The sequence below is a fragment of the Xyrauchen texanus genome, chromosome 15 (genome assembly GCF_025860055.1).
Source record: "Xyrauchen texanus isolate HMW12.3.18 chromosome 15, RBS_HiC_50CHRs, whole genome shotgun sequence".
NCBI lineage: Eukaryota > Metazoa > Chordata > Actinopteri > Cypriniformes > Catostomidae > Xyrauchen > Xyrauchen texanus.
The window spans coordinates 33,150,445-33,169,575 of record NC_068290.1 but is presented as its reverse complement, the minus strand read 5'-3'; the positions used below and the strand labels follow the sequence as shown (position 1 = coordinate 33,169,575).

At 40.3% G+C, this 19,131-nt stretch overlaps 1 protein-coding gene across 1 annotated transcript in view; it reads left to right on the top strand.

The window, feature by feature from the left end:
- triob (trio Rho guanine nucleotide exchange factor b) overlaps window positions 1–19,131 on the top strand; it is a 168,925-nt gene that overhangs the window by 91,586 nt on the left and 58,208 nt on the right. Inside the window, exons 14-17 of the mRNA XM_052143761.1 lie at window positions 7,120–7,315; window positions 10,698–10,864; window positions 18,332–18,451; window positions 18,832–19,023. Coding sequence (XP_051999721.1) covers window positions 7,120–7,315; window positions 10,698–10,864; window positions 18,332–18,451; window positions 18,832–19,023 — 675 coding nt within the window. The remainder of the gene's footprint in view (window positions 1–7,119; window positions 7,316–10,697; window positions 10,865–18,331; window positions 18,452–18,831; window positions 19,024–19,131) is intronic.

The following is a 19,131-nucleotide window of genomic DNA, read 5'->3' as shown; positions in this document are numbered from 1 at the left end:
ATTCCTCAGCACCAGATTGGAAAGCTGATCCTGCTGGGCCTGGACACCTCACTCTGCAACTGGATCATGGACTTCAGTCAGTCCAGATCGGTAACAGCATCTCCACCACCAACACACTGAGCACTGGGGCCCCCCAGGGCTGTGTGCTCAGTCCACTGCTGACTCACGACTGTGCAGCAATGCACATCTCAAACCACATCGTCAAGTTCGCCGATGACACAACCGTGGTGGGTCTCATCAGCAAGAACGATGAGTCAGTATACAGAGAGGAGGTGCAGCGGCTAACGGACTGGTGTAGAGCCAACAACCTGTCCCTGAATGTGGACCAAACAAAAGAGATGGTTGTTGACTTCAGGAGAGCACATAGTGAACACTCTCTGCTGAACATCGACGGCTCCTCTGTGGATATCGTCAAGAGCACCAAATTCCTTGGTGTTCACCTGGCGGAGAACCTCACCTGGTCCCTCAACACCAGCTCTATTACCAAGAAAGCCCAGCAACATCTCTACTTTCTTCGAAGGCTGAGAAAAGCACATCTCCCACCCCCCATCCTCACTACATTCTATAGAGGGACTATTGAGAGCATCCTGAGCAGCTGCATCACTGCCTGGTTTGGGACTTGCACCGTTTCGGTGCAAGCCCTGCAGATGATAGAGAGCACAGCTGAGAAGATCATCGGGGTCTCTCTTCCCTCCATCAAAGACATTTACATAAAACGCTGCATCCACAAAGTAACCAGCATTGTGGATGACCCCCACACACCCCTCACAAAAACTCTTCACCCTCCTGCCATCTGGCAAGAGGTACAGAAGCATTCAACCATCCATGCATTTACCCATGAATCTTTCCATCCATCCATCCATGCATCCTTCCAACCATTCTCTCTGTCTGTCCATCCATCCGCCTATCTATCCATCCATTATCTGTCCATCCATCCGTCCACCTATCTTTCTGTCCTTCCATCCACCCATCCATCCGTTATCAGTCCATCCAACCATCCAACTATGCATTCATCTATCCATGCATCCATCCATCCAACCATGCATCCTTCCATCCCTGCATCTTTCCATCCATGCATCCAGCCATTCATCCATGCATCCTTCAATCAATGCATCCATCAATTATTAATTCATCCATCCATCCATGCATCATTCCATCCATGCAGTTTTCCATACATCCATACATCTTTCCATACATGCAGCCTTCCATTTATGCACCCTCCATCCATCCATGCATCTTTTCATCCATCCATCCATGCTTCTCTCCATCCATTCATATTTCCATCCATCATTCAAACATCTTTCCATCTATCCATGTATTCATCCATCTATCCATCCATCCCTCCATTTTTTTCAAACTACCCAAGTTTTTACTGTACATCAGGCCCTTTAGACTTGAAGATTATTTAGGCATTGTCAAGCTAACGTTTAAAGTTTGTATTAAAATGTATATTGGTCATAAATGTTGAAGATTAACAATCATTGTTAGGTGTTCAAATGCCTAAACCCAAAGTATAAAAAATAATTGTGCCTTAACACAATCGCACCACTTAGCGCAAGCACCACAAAATATTAGAAATAAAGGTGAAGTTCTAGAGGAATGCTGGAAGAATTATCAGATGATATACCCAGTGCCTAACCACTATGCATTCAAGAATAACAAGTTTTAATGAACATGCTCCTCTCAAACTTGAGTCTATATCTCTATTTAGATGGTGACTGGTCCATAGGCTGAAGGCTTTGAGACTGAGTTTGCAGCTTTCACTATGATCTTTCATTTCCAATAGTGCCTCCATGGTTACACTGACTTTAAAGTGAATAGGTTGTTCATCACAGGTAGAAGGCTACATCCCTTGTTTTGTCCCTTCCATCTTTCTCATGTTTCCTTGATCTGATCAAAAGAACCAGGGGCTAAAAGATGACTGTCATTGATTGAATTGGAGAGAGGCAGTCTGTGCTGTGATTCACAGAGGGTTGTAACTCTGGATGTGTGAAAATAAGTCATACTTTTGTCAAAAGGGTGTTTGAGAAGCCGACAGCTCCACCTGATCAATTTCACTTTCACAGTTCTGTAGGACACATACAAAACCCTTGAAGTTCCAATGAAGTCAAAATTGGAGTTTTATGGCTTTTAGTCCATGGGTCTGTTACAAATCCTAATGAGCTGCCTCCAGAGGTGGCATTTTAAGGCATTATAGGTGAGCTCCTGATGCTAAGGCTGTTCCAAAAGGTAGGTATCTTAATTACGCTGCCACTTAAGATATCAAATGAAGCATCGTATGTATCCTTTCCCAGGAAGGTGATCCCAGAGTGTCCTGTGATGAGCTTGGTGATTTTTTTTATTTATTTATTTTAGATTATTAGTATACTTAGAATCCATTCAGTTCTGAAAATTATCAATAAAATAATAGTTTAAAATAATAGAAAACTGACAACTTCACTTTGTGTGTGTGCTGTGTAAGTTTAATATGTATTCAATAGAGCAGGCCTATTCACCTGTTCACCCGTGGGCCAAATCCAACCCGTTTGACATTTTCACTGGCCCGCTTGTGGTTGTCCATTGTCTTAGGGGCTGTTAGGGTACACGAACGTGTTTTGTGTCTAATCGTGCTATTTTTCAATTGTTTTCCTATGTAAACTTGCGCTGGATGGATGTCATGGCAGGTCTCAATGTTTTTCAGTGTCTCGTGCAGGGGCAGCATGCTTTTAGATGCTTTCAGAGGTTGCGCTACAAATAATCATTATCCATAATTTTAACAATACGAGAAGATTACATAACTAAAATGTAATAGAATATTGTGTCGTTCCTCATGCATCACCTGCATTAAAATCAGTTGTGAGTCCAGTTTCCTGTGTGCTGAGTGCTATTCCAATGTCTGCTATTGTACTCCTAAAAGGTTACAAAGTGAACTTTTAACTGATTTAAAATCAATAGTAGTTCATTTCAAGAAAAACAGACCGAAATGTTCATGATGCATCTTGCACTTATGAGCGTGTCCACTATTTCATCCAGTGTCCCCTTCCCATAATAGAACATGCTTCTATCTAGCAAATGCATGTAGCAAATCATGGTTCACAGCTGTGATGTAAACTAAAACCTTTTAGATGTTTTCTTTTTAAAGAGGAATTGTCCATCCCCATATTCATGTTTCAGTAGTAAACATGTTGACACAGGAAAAACAAAAAGAAACCTGCACTCATCTAGTGATTTCATATGGTCTTTAAAGTCAACATGAAATGGCATTTGCTAAATCCATTAAATTTTGTAATGTGATGAAAGGACCATTTGATATGGTTTTCCAAGTCAAAGCCATACACGTACAGTATAGGCGGATTTCAAGTGTAATTTTCAGTATGCACTGAGTAAAAGGTGGCAATTGGTAGGGAAGGTGAGCACAGTTTGTGAGAGCAACAAGTGTTTCCTACATCAGATGTGAGGTAGTTGTATTAAAATTATTACTCAGAGCAGGGCGGGTCAGCACATTCTGTCAAGCCGACGGAGTGCCACAGGGCACAACAGAGGGTGTGTGATTTCCCATGGGCTCCATTTGCACTTCAGAGAAAGCGGTTGTGTTCTGTCCTTATTCCCCCTTCACTCAGGACAGCTGGGACAAAGATGGTCGTGATCATTAGGGAAAGAAGAGTTGTCAAACAGACAACAGGGCAGAGTGAGTGCTTCAGATCTTTGAATGATCCATTGAGAGGATTGTTATGCTTTTAATATTTACCTATCACTATAAATGGCATGTTTTTGACAAACAAAAGATTGTTAAAACCTTGTGATGTGGTTACTGAAGGAACCGATGACAGTCCTTAGAGTTCTTGCAGGAACTAAGAGTATGTTTCTCAGAGAACTGGAAGGGTGCTTAGCAGTTCAGCTGTTATGTCATCTGACAAGCCCCAAAGAGTTCCTCAAGTATCTTTACATTTTTATGGTGTGAAGTACTGTTATGTATGTGTGCCTGTGTGTGTGAGTGCACGCGAGTGTGTGTTTGTGTGTGTGTGTGTGTGTGTGTGTGTATTTATCACTTTGTGGGGACCAAATGTCCCCATAAGGATAGTAAAACCTGAAATTTTTGACCTTGTGGGAACATTTTGTCCCAATGAGGAAAACAGCTTATAAATCATACTAAATTATGTTTTTTGAAAATGTAAAAATGCAGAAAGTTTTTTGTGAGGGTTAGGTTTAGGGGATAGAATATATAGTTTGTACAGTATAAAAACCATTATGTCTATGGAAAGTTCCCATAAAACATGTGTGCGTGTATGTGTGTGTGTGTGCGTGCGTGCCTACGTGCGTGCGTGTGTGTGTGTGTGTGTGTGTGTGTGTGTGTGTGTGTGTGTGTTCTGTCGTTTTTTGGGGTAATTCAGTGAGGAAGGTTGTTCAGGTTTTAATGTATGCTCTGTGTGGTGCCCTGTTATTGTTCTTGTTGTCTCTTGTTCTCTGATTCATGCTGCTGCTAGTTTTACCCAACTGTTGTCAGGGCAAATCATACATTTCTTTACTTTTTCATGTTCAAAAGATGGCCGTGAACTGCTTCAGTTGCAGGTGATTGTAGGAATATTACGGGAAGGAGTTATTAAGTTTTCTCTTGAAATGCGTTAGTGAAATGGCCTTTTGAGGTTATATCAGCATGTTTATCGTACACAACCAAAGATTCGCTCTGTTGATGTGTGTGTGTCTGTGTGTGTGCATGCATGCATGCATGTAAGAGAGAAAGAGAGAGAGAGAAAGCGGTCTGCATGTTCATTAAGTTGATACCGGAACCCAGCCTATAAGCAAGACATGTGATCCGATCTGACCGTAACTGTTACATTTTAAGACCAATCCTGACTTAAACTTGCCAACAGCTCACTATCTTTTTACTCAAATATGAAGATGCATGTGTATGTGGGAAACGTTAAAATGTCATCTTAAAATATAAAACAACTACAGTGTATTTTAAGAATTTTAACCTCCTGAGACCTATGCATAATTTCATTTTATTTAAACCGACTGATCTCAGTCCAGGAGATTCTAGGCTGTCATTAAAGGGTTAAAATTTTGATGCACAGAGTCAAAGCAACATGGTGCCGATCTCAGTTTGTCTTTGGGGAAAACGGCAACAATAAAAAAAGCTACATCTGGTAAGAAACCTAATTAAATTTTTACATTAAAACCTGTTTGTATAAAAATATTAGTCCTATTTTCATATGCCATTTAAAAAATGTCAACGATTTATACTGAAATTGCACTCTGTTAAACACAATGACCGCGTATGTGGAATATATGCTTATTTTCCTTAAAATATCCTATATTCACTGTGCGTTATCACAATGAGAATCAGTAGGTTCATCCATAAGCTTTATAGGCTTTATATGGAGTAAGGATGAAAATAAAGTGCATTTCACACTGTTGACAGCTTTTCTCATAGCTGTCATGATCGTGAAACGGACATCAAGATTTGCACTGAAAAATATATGAATTTTGTGTTGTATGACTTTGGAAGACTTGGAATATGCATTAGCTGCATGGACTATTTTTTATTATACACTCACCTAAAGGATTATTAGGAACACCATACTAATACTGTGTTTGACCCCCTTTCGCCTTCAGAACTGCCTTAATTCTACGTGGCATTGATTCAACAAGGTGCTGAAAGCATTCTTTAGAAATGTTGGCCCATATTGATAGGATAGCATCTTGCAGTTGATGGAGTTTGTGGGATGCACATCCAGGGCATGAAGCTCCCGTTCCACCACATCCCAAAGATGCTCTATTGGGTTGAGATCTGGTGACTGTGGGGGCCATTTTAGTACAGTGAACTCATTGTCATGTTCAAGAAACCAATTTGAAATGATTCGAGCTTTGTGACATGGTGCATTATCCTGCTGGAAGTAGCCATCAGAGGATGGTACATGGTGGCCTTAAAGGGATGGACATGGTCAGAAACAATGCTCAGGTAGGCCGTGGCATTTAAACGATGCCCAATTGGCCTCCCCCCAAACATCCCCCACACCATTACACCACCACCACCACCAGCCTGCAGAGTGGTAACAAGGCATGATGGATCCATGTTCTCATTCTGTTTACGCCAAATTCTGACTCTACCATCTGAATGTCTCAACAGAAATCGAGACTCATCAGACCAGGCAACATTTTTCCAGTCTTCAACTGTCCAATTTTGGTGAGCTCTTGCAAATTGTAGCCTCTTTTTCCTATTTGTAGTGGAGATGAGTGGTACCTGGTGGGGTCTTCTGCTGTTGTAGCCCATCCGCCTCAAGGTTGTGCGTGTTGTGGCTTCACAAATGCTTTGCTGCATACCTCGGTTGTAAGGAGTGGTTATTTCAGGCAAAGTTGCTCTTCTATCAGCTTGAATCAGTCGGCCCATTCTCCTCTGACCTCTAGCATCAACAAGGCATATTCAGCCCACAGGACTGCCGCATACTGGATGTTTTTCCTTTTCACACCATTCTTTGTAAACCCTAGAAATGGTTGTGCGTGAAAATCCCATTAACTGAGCAGATTGTGAAATACTCAGACCGGCCCGTCTGGCACCAACAACCATGCCACGCTCAAAATTGCTTAAATCACCTTTCTTTCCCATTCTGACATTCAGTTTGGAGTTCAGGAGATTGTCTTGACCAGGACCACACCCCTAAATGCATTGAAGCAACTGCCATGTGATTGGTTGATTAGATAATTGCATTAATGAGAAATTGAACAGGTGTTCCTAATAATCCTTTAGGTGAGTGTACTTTTGGGTCCTGTAGACTTTAAAGTGAGTCACTATCAGCTTCTGTTGTATTGAAGAGATGGACCAGTATATTTATTAAAATGTCTCCTGTATAAGAAAGAAAGTCACACAGATTTTAAACCACTTGAGGGTGAGAAAATAATGAGTGAACTATTCTTCTAATAACTGTTATTAGCATGGCGTGTCAATGAAAAAACCTCTTTTGCTCTTGTATTTAAACACAATGGTGGAAATAAACAGTTTGCAACCCCTTTCTGCTTACTGGGAACTCACACACACACACAGACAGCGGAAGTGGTCTTGTTTTATCATTTATATTTCATATGGGATTAGTTTGGAGCTGTCATGATGATGTTGTATGTGTGTTCTGTATGTTTGTTTAGGTGATCTCAGACCTGGAGTCATGGAATGAGGAGCTGTCTCAGCAGATGAATGAGTTTGACACCGAAGATCTGACGTTGGCTGAGCAGAGACTGCAGCATCACGCTGATAAAGCTCTCACCATGAACAACCTCACCTTCCACGTCATACACCAGGGACAGGAGCTGCTGCAGTACGTCACAGAGGTGCAGGCCTCAGGTGAGTGCACACACACACACACACACACACACACACACACACACAATCATATCCAAGAATGAGAGGGTCTGCAAAAAGTCACTGGACATCAGTTGCAGTTGAACAAAAAAGTGTTTTGGACATCGCTCTGTTGGGCGCTTCGTTCACGAGCTGGTTTGGTTATAAAAATAATTATTCATTATTACAATCAATAGAACATTGATTAGATTCAACATTAGTTTATTAATCCTTCAAATCAACAATCATCAAAGATAACTATCAATTATCAAAATCAATAGAATATTAATGAGGATTAATGTTGACGGGGCACCACCCTGGAATCACAGACTAATAACCAGACAGTATTGTCTCAATATAGGATTGTTCACTTCGACGTCCGGAGAACATCGCCATTCAGAAAGAAAACAATGAAGGCTTGTATCCAAGCACTGACATCCCCCGCTATCCCTTGACACAGGTGCATGCAGAACAATACCAAAACACTTCTCTTTGAAGTATATCAAAGTGTATTGATGCAGTAATATCAATTAATAATCAATACAATGCAGTCAATAAACTTCTGACATTCAACTACAAACTAAACAGTAACATGATTAGATATGGTAACAAATAAGCCTATAATACATTGAGGAGGGTGTGTGTGTGTAAGGAGAGAAGGAGGGCACAAAATTGCAGTCGTGGCTCTCGTGGAGAGTACGTCACGTGAGGTTTCCAGCCAGAGAATGTGGTACAGGGTAACAACACCAAAGCCGAAGGCAACCGTTATTTTATCACTCAGAGATGCGTTGAATAGCTTGCAATCGTCCGCCGCAGTCGTTGGTTCATTAATGGATAAACTCAGGGTGCTGGTCTCACCCGTGATGGCTGAAATGTACAAACAGTCCAACGTGGTTGGACGACAATACTACTAATCTCATTCGTGGTAACAGTAAGTTACAATAACGCCTCGAGTATTATTAGCAGCAATGAGCGGACTCGGCAGTCCGTAAACTGTACAAGCTACTGTATGACATTGATACACAAGAATAACACACTATAATAATCCATCTCTGCCCAGACTTACTTGAGTCATGTGAGGACACGGGTAGAATGTGTGTTGGTCCATCGTTTGACTCCGACTCGGTTCCTCGAAGCTTGGGTGATGACGGGAGGCCGTTTCCTCGCTCTGTCGGGGGGTGGGTTGGCAGAGATATCAGTGAAGTTGACTCGGTTGAGGAGGGAAGAGAAATCTTCTTTCTTAACTAATGCAGGCAAAAGGGTGACGACACGGATTGCTCGGTGGTCTCCTTCAGATCCGTTAGCATGCTCGGTGGAACCTGGAGAAATCTCGGCTCGTCCAGCGAGATGGAGATTATATGGCCAAAGTTCAGGTATGTACATTACTTCCTTGGCCAACGAGGCTACACCTGGGAGCAGCAGGGCAGCATCTAGGCGAGACATATACCGTCGCTGGAAGCAAAGCTTTGAAGGACCTCAGAGGTTTTTATACTCTCGATGACGTCATAGTTGAGGTCGTTCTGTCATGCGTTTCATCCAATAGGAGTTGAGAGTTTGATACTTCAGAGTTTCACACCTGGGTGTAAAGTGAGCAAGGTCTGATGGGATCTGAAGTCTGCTTTGGACTCCCTTTGTTTGATTTTGGCGCCATTTGTGTTATCAGGCTTCTAGTGTTCCTACAGACTGCAGTCAGGCTTTATGACTGTATGTAGGCCTACATTTGTCTCCTATTTGAGTACACGAGGCCCAACAGTTCCATGGTATTATCAAGGTTTTTCATAGACCCTCAGTTATTTAATTTATTTAATTTATTTTTTTACATGGTATCATAGTAATATTATGGTTTTTTAATATTGTACCATGGTATTATCATGTTGTTGTTGTTGTTGTTTTAATTTTTTAATTTATTATTTTTTTTTGACATTGTACCACAATAAAACCTTGTTTTTGGACATGGGACCACAGTAACATCATGTTTTGTTTTTGTGTTATTTTTTTATATATATGTTTGCACAGGAACGTCATTTTTTTCTTTTTTATTATTTATTATATTACCACATTAATATAATTTTGTTTTGTATTTTGTTTGTAGCATTGTACCACCGTAATACCATGTTTGTATTTTGACATGTTACCGCAATATTACCATATTGTTGTTGTTTTTTTTATTTTTATTTATTTATTTATTTGATATGGTTCCATATTTATACCATGTTTTTATTTTGGACATGGCACCATGATAATATCAAGTTTGTTTTTATACATGGTACATAATACTGTTTTTAATAATGTTTTTATTTTGTTTTTTGTTTTGTTATATTTGGACATGTTACCACAGTAATATCATGAATTGTTTTACTGTGCACAACTTTTTTTTACGTGTGCACCCACACTTACATACAAAAGGCCTCTTATATAGTACATCACTGAAGTACAGGTTACGATGTGTGCACGTTCACACACACTCAGATCTGTTAAGGGTCCTGGTCCATAATGTTTATGCCATCTTTATTTGTGTGTACGAATGCATTTTTTGTGAGCTGATGTGCATTTGATATCTGGGCATGAGTCGTAGATAAACAGAGTGTGTTTGTGCGATGCTTTAGTAAGCCAAACTTACTAAAGCTAAAAGCTAAACTATAAAGCCACAGCAGGCCCGAGCAGACACCAGGCAGTCTCCCCTACTCTAAACAACTCTTCTTTTCTGCCGATATTATCAAGGCTGTGTGGGTGGGAAAAAATTATAATAACCAACAAAATAACACCCAACAATCCACAATGGCAATCAAATCCTAACATTATTTAATGTATTATTTCTTTCTGAATATATTCAGAATAAAATGCATCACATTACAGAATTTAAACATGAATGCAGTTTCATGATCACCTATCCGTCATTATGTTCAGTGTGACTGCGAGTGTTGCGTGTCTCTGGTTTGGTCATTTTTCACCTGTTTCTTTGTGCAATTCCATCATTAAATTAATATAGAGTCAAAATAAATCCTCCTCGAAGTGCTGTTGATTTTTGCCTCCCTAATGTCCTGTGTTCAGTAATCAGGTGTTTGTTTTGCCCTATTGATCTATGTACACAATTTACACCAAAAATCATAGCTACTTTGAGGCTTTTTGCTTACCAGTGACCAACATCTTTCACATGTGAAGATTTTTTTTTTATTATTTAGTTGATATTCACTTTTTTGCAAATGTGATGATAGCCTTGAGCATATTTTGAGCAAATATGCCCCAAATATGTTCTTGACAGGTTTTTGAATGAGCAAACAAACTCCATTATGACAAAAGCAAAATTTATTTATTTAAGTGGAGATTATTAACACCCTTGTGTTACACCTATCTCTACTGTACATGTCTGTCCTTTCGTCTCCAGGTGTGGAGTTGTTGTGTGATCGTGATGTTGACATGGCGACGCGGGTGCAGGACCTGCTGGATTTCCTGCATGAGAAACAGCAGGAGCTGGATGCAGCTGCAGAGCAGCACAGACGACACCTGGAGCAATGCGTACAGCTGCGCCACCTACAGGCCGAGGTCAAACAGGTAAAATGAAAACCCATACCCCACCAATCTATCTATCTATCTATCTATCTATGCATACTTGTGTTGTGTTATGAATTGAGATGTAACACATTTCAGAACAAAACATGCATGAATAGCTAGTGCTCGAGCCTTAGACACACATGCACATACGTTCATTGACTTAAATTGCAGGGATAAATTCCACTTCAGGTCTGCTCCACTGTCATTGTGTCCCTGAAAAAATACATTAAACCAAGTCATTAAAGCACAGCACTGAGGTGTTGTTGATATCGCGCAGTGGAGACTGTAGTGCAACTACCACAGTTGCTCTGAACCGCCCACTCTTTCAAACCCTAATACAATCAGACTCTTTCATCAAGTTTAATATGTGTCATGCTTGATTAATATATTATATAGATATCTTTTAACATTGTGAACCACTTCATTATTTTAGAAGTGGAATTTCCTGCTCTGTCTGTACCTGAGCAGTGACTCATAGCAGTGTGATATAATTACAATAGGTGGTGTCTTCTTTCCAGCAAACAATAGTAATTAATCTCATAATATGCAAATATGCATAAGATGTGTATAAATGTATAATTGCTCAGAAAAGCTGTTATATAATAAATGCAACCTGTCTTTAGAAAATTATAAATCTAAATAATTTTAAACTTACTAACTAGAGAAAAAAGAGACATAGCTAGTTTGTGTCAAAGGCTTTTTAGTAGTAAGTCCAGGTTAGGTGAAGTTCTGCAAAAAATGTCATTCGTTTTCAATATTCGTTCCTTGAAACGTTTTAAGTCTGTGGTGTTTAGTGTTTAAAAAGAAAAGAAAAAGGTAACTAACGTTTGCAGGAAGGCGTCAAGAGGATCTAAATGCCGGCTTAATTTACTTATAAACTCAGGAAAATAAACAAGAAACGAATAGATGAAAACAGAACAAACTGTTCCATGAAGGTTAACAACTGACAACGAGCATAGGAAAACCAAGGGATTAATTACACAAGAGGCAAATGAGGAAACAAGGAACACCTGGGACTAATAAATCACAAGAACAAGAACCAATGAAACAAGACAATGACAAGAACTACAAAACCCATAATTAACACACAAGACAGGCAGGGGAAAAATAAACATACATGGTGACCCCTAGTGGTCACCAGGATAATAATCATGACAGAGCAGATCAGGTGGATGGCCAGATGACCAAGGAGACTAGGGCGGAGCCGTGGGAGGCTCAGAGGGCGGAGCCTTGTGAGACTCAGAGGTCAGAACTGCTGGGGATTTAGGGAGCAAGGCAATAGGGAGCCTGGAAGACTCGAGGGACTGGACAGCCTCTGGGAACTGGACAGACTCGTCAATGGCCACAGTGGTCAGGAACGCTGGCAGTGACAGGGGAACGACCTTCATGGCCGTGAGCACAGGCAGTGACAGGGGAACGACCTTCATGGCCGTGAGCACAGGCAGTGACAGGGGAATAACCTCTGTGGCCGTGAGCACAGGCAGTGACAGGAGAACGACCTCCGTGGCCATGAGCACAGGCAGTGACAGGGGAACGACCTTCATGGCCGTGAGCACAGGCAGTGACAGGGGAACGACCTTCATGGCCGTGAGCACAGGCAGTGACAGGGGAATAACCTCTGTGGCCGTGAGCACAGGCAGTGGCAGAAGAATGACCTCCATGGCCATGAGCACTGGCAGTGGCAGGAGAATGACCTCCTTGGCCATGAGCACAGGCAGCGACTGGGTAGTAGGAGCCCTCCACCTCCTCCGGACGGCCGTGAGCACTGCTGTGTTAACGGCCTCTGTGGCCGATGACGCTGACTCTGGGACGGTCAAGGCTTCAGTTGCTGGCTCTGGCTTTGGGACCGTGGCAGACGTGGGCACTGACAGAGGCGATGGATTACTGTCATACCCTACAGTGTAAGGAGAGAATGTGAGCCTCAAGACATAATCAATGATTTCCATCAGGAAAAGTTCAAATCTGCCTCCATGCAGACAGGATTTCACAGGCTTGTCTAGTCCAAAACGATAACAGTCTTTTAACGCAATGTCTCCCCAATTGAAAACCTGGGTGAGACTGCAGAAACTCTCAGTGTGCTGCTTGATGGTATCGTCACATTGTTTGAGAGACAGTAATTGTAAAGCCGCTAGATCCATAGTGATGGTCAGTTGTTCTGTAATGTTTGCAGGAAGGAGTCGAGAGAAAGAGGATCTAAATGCAGGCTAATTTAATAAAAAATAAAAGAACATAGGAAAACTAAGGGACTAAATACACAAGGGGCAAACGAGGAATAAAGGAACACCTGGGACTAATAAATCACAAGAACAAGGAATCAATTAAACAAAAGACAATGACAAGAACTTCAAAACCCATAATCACACACAAGACAGGGAAACAATAAACATACATGGTGACCCCTAGTGGTCACCAGGTTAATCATGACAGTAACACTTTACAATAAGGTTCCATTCATTAACATTAGTTAATGCATTAGGTATCATGAACTAACAATGAACAGTATATACTTTTTACAGCATTTATTTATCCATGTTAATGTTAGTTAATAAAAATGCAATTGTTTGTTGTTAGTTCATGTTAGTTCATAGTGCATTCATAATTTTAACATATGCAACTTTTGATTAAAAAAATTTATTTCTATATGTTAAAATGAACATTAACCAAGATGTGCCATGCGAGGAGCAGACGTGTGAACGGTGAGCTCTGCGCACATTGCTAGTTTTAATGCTATTTGTGTCATAAACAAGTGAGATGCGATACAACCTGACACCTTTAACTGTTCGAAGAAGACAATATGTCAAAGAATTCAAAATCCTCACGCTCTGGAGACATTAAAAAACACTTACGTGCTCAAGCTGGTTCCCCGCAGTGATAGACCAAAAGCCCCAGACTCAATTAGAACGGTGAACTGACAGAAATCCGGCATCAATTGACGAATGTGTCGGCAATGCTGACGTAGGTCATTGTGGACTTGGATGATCTTGCTGTAATATGTCGATCGATCACTTCCAATGAAATTCTCTGAGTAGGTTACAAGAATGTTGGACGTTGAGAAACAGGTAATTTATCAGGAGTCACCGGAGAGGGATTTAGCTGCTAACCCGCTAGCGTCTAAGATAGATTTGGAATGCGTTTAGGAAAAACTGGAGGATTTGGAGAATCGTAATCAATGAAACAACCTCCGAATTGTTGGAATTCCTGAGCATGAGGAAGGCCGAGATATGTTCAAATTCCTAGATGGGCTCTTCCTGAGTCATTAAAGAATGGAAAGCTTCCGCCAACCCTGACACAAGCCTGGATTAGTCTGATTCTTAAAAAGGTCAGACAAAGATCCAAGCGAGTGTAAGAGTTACCGTCCAATTTCCCTGATCCAGCTAAACGTTAAAATACTGTCAAACAAGTGATGACTTCTCTTATACATATAGATCAGGTGGGGTTTATTCTAGGCCAGCGTTTCTCAACGGGGGCGGTACCGCCCCCTAGGGGGCGTTTGGACAGTGTTGGGGGGCGGTGTGAACGAGGCAGCAGAGAGGGGGGCGCTCAGGCAGAAATGGGGGGCATTACTCAGATGTACTCAACAGACGGCCTGCGCAAAAATCTTTTCAGCTCTTCTCCTTAGCCTATGTCTTCGTCTTGCTCTGATTACTGCTGCCACTTCACCAGGAGGCTATGCCAGGAGAGCCGCTTCCTAAGTTACACATGCTTTTAAGGGGCGGAGAATTTTCAGCGCAAAATAGATGCACGCTTTCACCGGCTTTTTCTGTACATAACGCGGAATACATAATTAGGGCGCATAATTAGTGCTCAGGGCTCACACTAATGACCGTAATTAATAAAAAAAAAGTGGCTGTTTTTGACGTCGTTTTTCTTCGGTTCAGTTCAGGTGGCCGAGCTGTTGTCGTCTTTGTTCGTCATTTGAAATCAAATGACCGTTTGTAGGCTATTCAAATTTGAAGCCTAGTATATATTGCCTAATTGAGTGCTTGAATCGACCGCTGCTTTTTCATTGGCCATTTAGGTTAGTTACGTTATTGTTCACGTGATTGGTTCATCTTAAAAAAATTTGTGTGTGAGCCTGAATTTGTTTGAATTTCTAAATACATTTGCAATACCTTTCAAACAATCCATGTGTTTTTGCATTTTTTCCAAACACAATATTACTCAACTTGAGGCTTTTACATGTAGTTTAAATACAATAAGAAACTTCTGTTTCAGTTTTTTTTTTTTACCAAAAACTCAGGCTTCAGGTATCAGTGTTGCAATTGTTTGGCTGTAATAGTATTTCTGAAGTGTTTTTTTTAGGGGGGGTTTGGGGGCGTTAAGAGGATCATGAAGAGGTCAGGGGGGCGTTTGTTCAAAAAAGGTTGAGAACCACTGTTCTAGGCCATAGCTCTTCTGATAACATTAGTCGTTTCTTCAGTATATTGTGATCAGTTGCGAATGATCAATCTCCAGTCAATCTCACTTGACGCCGAAAAGGCATTTGATATGGTAGAATGGGATTATCTTTTTAAGATTTTGGAAATATACGGGTTTGGGAATACTTGTATAGGTTGTATTGAGTTACTTTATAGACACCCTGTAATGGCGGTACAAACAAATTGATTAATTTTAGATTTTATTACTCTGGATAGGGCTACATGGCAGGATTGTTTCCCCATTATTGTTCTTTCTTGCCCTGGAACCATTAGCAGCCATGATATGGTAAAGGCTTTCCAGCCAGGCAACTTCCAGTGGCCCAAACAGGGCATTAAGTATATGGGCATTTAATGATTTAATTAGAGTTCATTTTGACCCCTTAATATAAAGGTTTTCGAGTGATGTGAGCAGGTTGGCTTCATTATATTTATCTATGATTGGGAAGGTTAATGTTATACAAATTAATTGTATTTCAAAATTCAACAACCTACTACAGTCTCTCCCCATTGAAGTTCACCTCTTTTATTTTAAACAATTTGATAGTATAGCTAAATCCTTTATCTGGAATGGTGAACGTCCTCGGATACATTTTAACACATTACATAGGCCAATTGACAAAGGTGGGTTAGGTCTCCCCAAGATTTTGTTTTACTATTATGCTTTTGGTCTCAGACATTTGGCGCATTTGTCGCTTCCACCAGAGAGAGCCCCTCCCTGGCTATTCATTGAACTGGAGGTCCTTGCTCCTATCTTGCCATTGCAAAGTCTTTCTTCCAAGCTGCCCAGAGAAGTAAAGACACATCCTGTTATATCGCACATGCATTTAGTGTGGACAAAAATGTATTGTGTGTTCAATTCTGACATTGAAGTAATAGGTTAAACCCTAAATTGTGCATTAACAAGTCCCCTTTCTGCTGGACAGAATGGATTGATAAGTGTGTTACTACGCTGGGTGACCTGTATGAAAATGGAGCGTTGAGATCCTTTGAAAATATTATACAGCGGTTTGGGAATCCCAGATCTCAGTTCTTCAGGTACTTACAGCTGCGCCATCTACCCTGTACCATATTATATATAGTACGCAACCCCTTAAAGTTGCAGACACTCTTGAGGTGGTGCTTTTAGAAAAGGTCATGAAGCTTCAGCATGTTATTCCTGGGTAATTCAGAGTCTAGTTGACAGGGTTTTAACATCTTGTAAGAAGTTATGGGAGAGAGACTTTAATTTAGTACTGGAAGATGGAGAATGGGGTAGAATTTTAAAATATTTCAAGTCTATGTTTAGGGATGCAAGGGTGCGCCTCATACAATTTAAGATTCTGCATCATTTTTTTTGGACACCCTCTAGATAGTATAGGCTTTGCCTGAAAAACACAGGCAAATGCCAGTTTGAGGATGGGGACATAGCCCACGTTTTTTGGTTCTGTACTAAGAATCAAGAATTTTGGTCAGGGTTCAGAGTTTTATCTGTGAGGTCTTGGGCACTCAAATTTTATTCTGCCCCAGACTTTGTATTTTGAGTGATGGCGCAGGTAGTAATATATATAAAAATAACATAAAAAACTGGGTCCTCACCTGCTTGATGGTCGGCAGGCAGGTGAAACTTGAGGGATGGAAGTCGCCGGGTGCAACTCATTTCATGAGTGGTGCACAGAGTTGGGCATTTTGATAAAAGGTCGATTCTGTGTTTTCATGTGTTGTTTGTGTTAATTTAAGTTTAGAATCAATAGAAATTGTTAATGACAAAAACAAAAAAAAAATCACCTTAATTCCAATAATGTCTCTGAAAAGTTAGTTCTGAGAAAAGGTCTAGCTTCCTTTGTTTGTAGATGCCACTTGGTTAAATTTTTTATATTTAATAAAATTACATTCAGTTATGACAGTAGTGTCTGAATATTTGTGGGGCCACTGTATGAAGTGCGTTTGCAAAGGTCCATGTAAGAAATAAAGAAGCTATTTGTTGAAAAAATAAATGCTGTAAAATATTGTTCATTGTTAGTTCATGTTAACTAATGTTGTTAACTAATGGAAGTAAATGGGACCTTATTGTAAAGTGTTACCAAGTTGAGTTATACCAAATGCATTAAAATATAGAGCTGTATTGTAAAGTGTTGCCGTAATTAACAATTATTACATTATAAAATGCTTAACAGATTTTGAATGCACTGTAAATTAACAACTCATCAGTTAAGCATTATATATTGTTTTATAATGACTTAATAATGAAAGTTATTGTGTTGCAATTACTGTTGTCACTTAAGTGAGATTTAGGTTCTGAGAAAACCTGCAGGAGCTGATGGGAAACAGGGGAGTTTTACAGCACTGGGCTTGAAATGAGGAGGAGAATGTAGGCCAGGAGCATCAGCTGCTAATCTCATTTCATCCTTTTATTTATTTGTTTATTTTAGTATTTATATATTGATTTTTGTCTGGACTGATCTAGAGGAAAGAGATTTCCAGAAGGCGGTGTGGTTTAATGCCTGATATGGACACAGGGTTTTTTAGTGGGTTTGTGGTGTTTAGTGGGTGTGAAGTCAGGGTTTTGATTTAACTGTTTACTTTTACAAGACAAAGTGCGTGCGTGCGTGCGTGCGTGCGTGCGTCGTGAGTGTATGTGTTTGTGATTGTGTGTGTGAGTGTATGTGTGTGGGTGCGTGAGTGTGTGTGTGTGTGCGTGCACGCGTGTGTGTGTGTGTGAGATTGTGTGTGTGTGTGTGTGTGTGTATGCGCGTGCGTGCAAGTGTTATTACTGTTAATAACAACATAATAAAAAAAAAATTGTTAACCTAAATAAAAATTAAAACCTAACATACAGTAATTGGAAAAACCTAACTAAACTAAAACTGTATTTCATTGCTCCAAAACTAACTAAAATAAAAATAAAATGACCCCGGAATTGTTTTTTTAGTTGTTAGTACACAATATATTTTAACATTTAAAACTTTTACAACCTGCCTTTATTAAACACGAGAATGGCTCTAGATTGGGATGACTTTAGACAGCCCTGAGAAATTTGCCCCCTTTAAATCCTAGCGCGTGTCTCTTTCAGGTTCTGGGTTGGATCCGTAATGGGGAGTCAATGCTCAATGCAGGTCTCATCACAGCCAGCTCCCTACAGGAGGCAGAGCAGTTACAGAGAGAACATGAGCAATTTCAGCATGCCATTGAGGTACCAAACAATTACCCACACACACATGCACAAACGTACAGGGATCTAATTTTATAATTTTAGTCCACTTATAATGGTAGTCAAGGCTTCTAGTACCAAAAACAATAGTTCTGTAATTACATTTTACATGACATTTACATTCACTTCTCCCAAATTCTCACTGACATTTACTTGACATTTACAATTACACTGGTTTGCAATTTTTAAGACGTCTATGTAAATATTATGATTGCCTAAACTTTTTGAGTGAAATAAGTAGCAATGCATACATTTAAAAAGTACTGTAAAAAAATTACCCATTTAAAATCTGCTTTACCATTTATTTATTTTGTACTTATCTCTCTCGTATCACTCTTTTTCCTCTTTCACTATCTCTGCAGAAAACCCATCAGAGTGCATTGCAGGTGCAGCAGAAGGCAGAGGGTCTGCTTCAGGCCAATCACTATGACATGGACATGATCCGTGACTGCGCAGAAAAGGTGGCGTCTCACTGGCAGCAGCTCATGCTGAAGATGGAAGACCGGCTCAAACTTGTCAACGCCTCAGTGGCCTTTTACAAGACCTCAGAGCAGGTCAATGCGGCTGTCTTTATACTGACCCTTTGATGTTGTGATGTAATTATCTTATAGCACTTATATAACTTCCTGTATATCTCTTTTCATTTTTTTTTTTTTACAGTT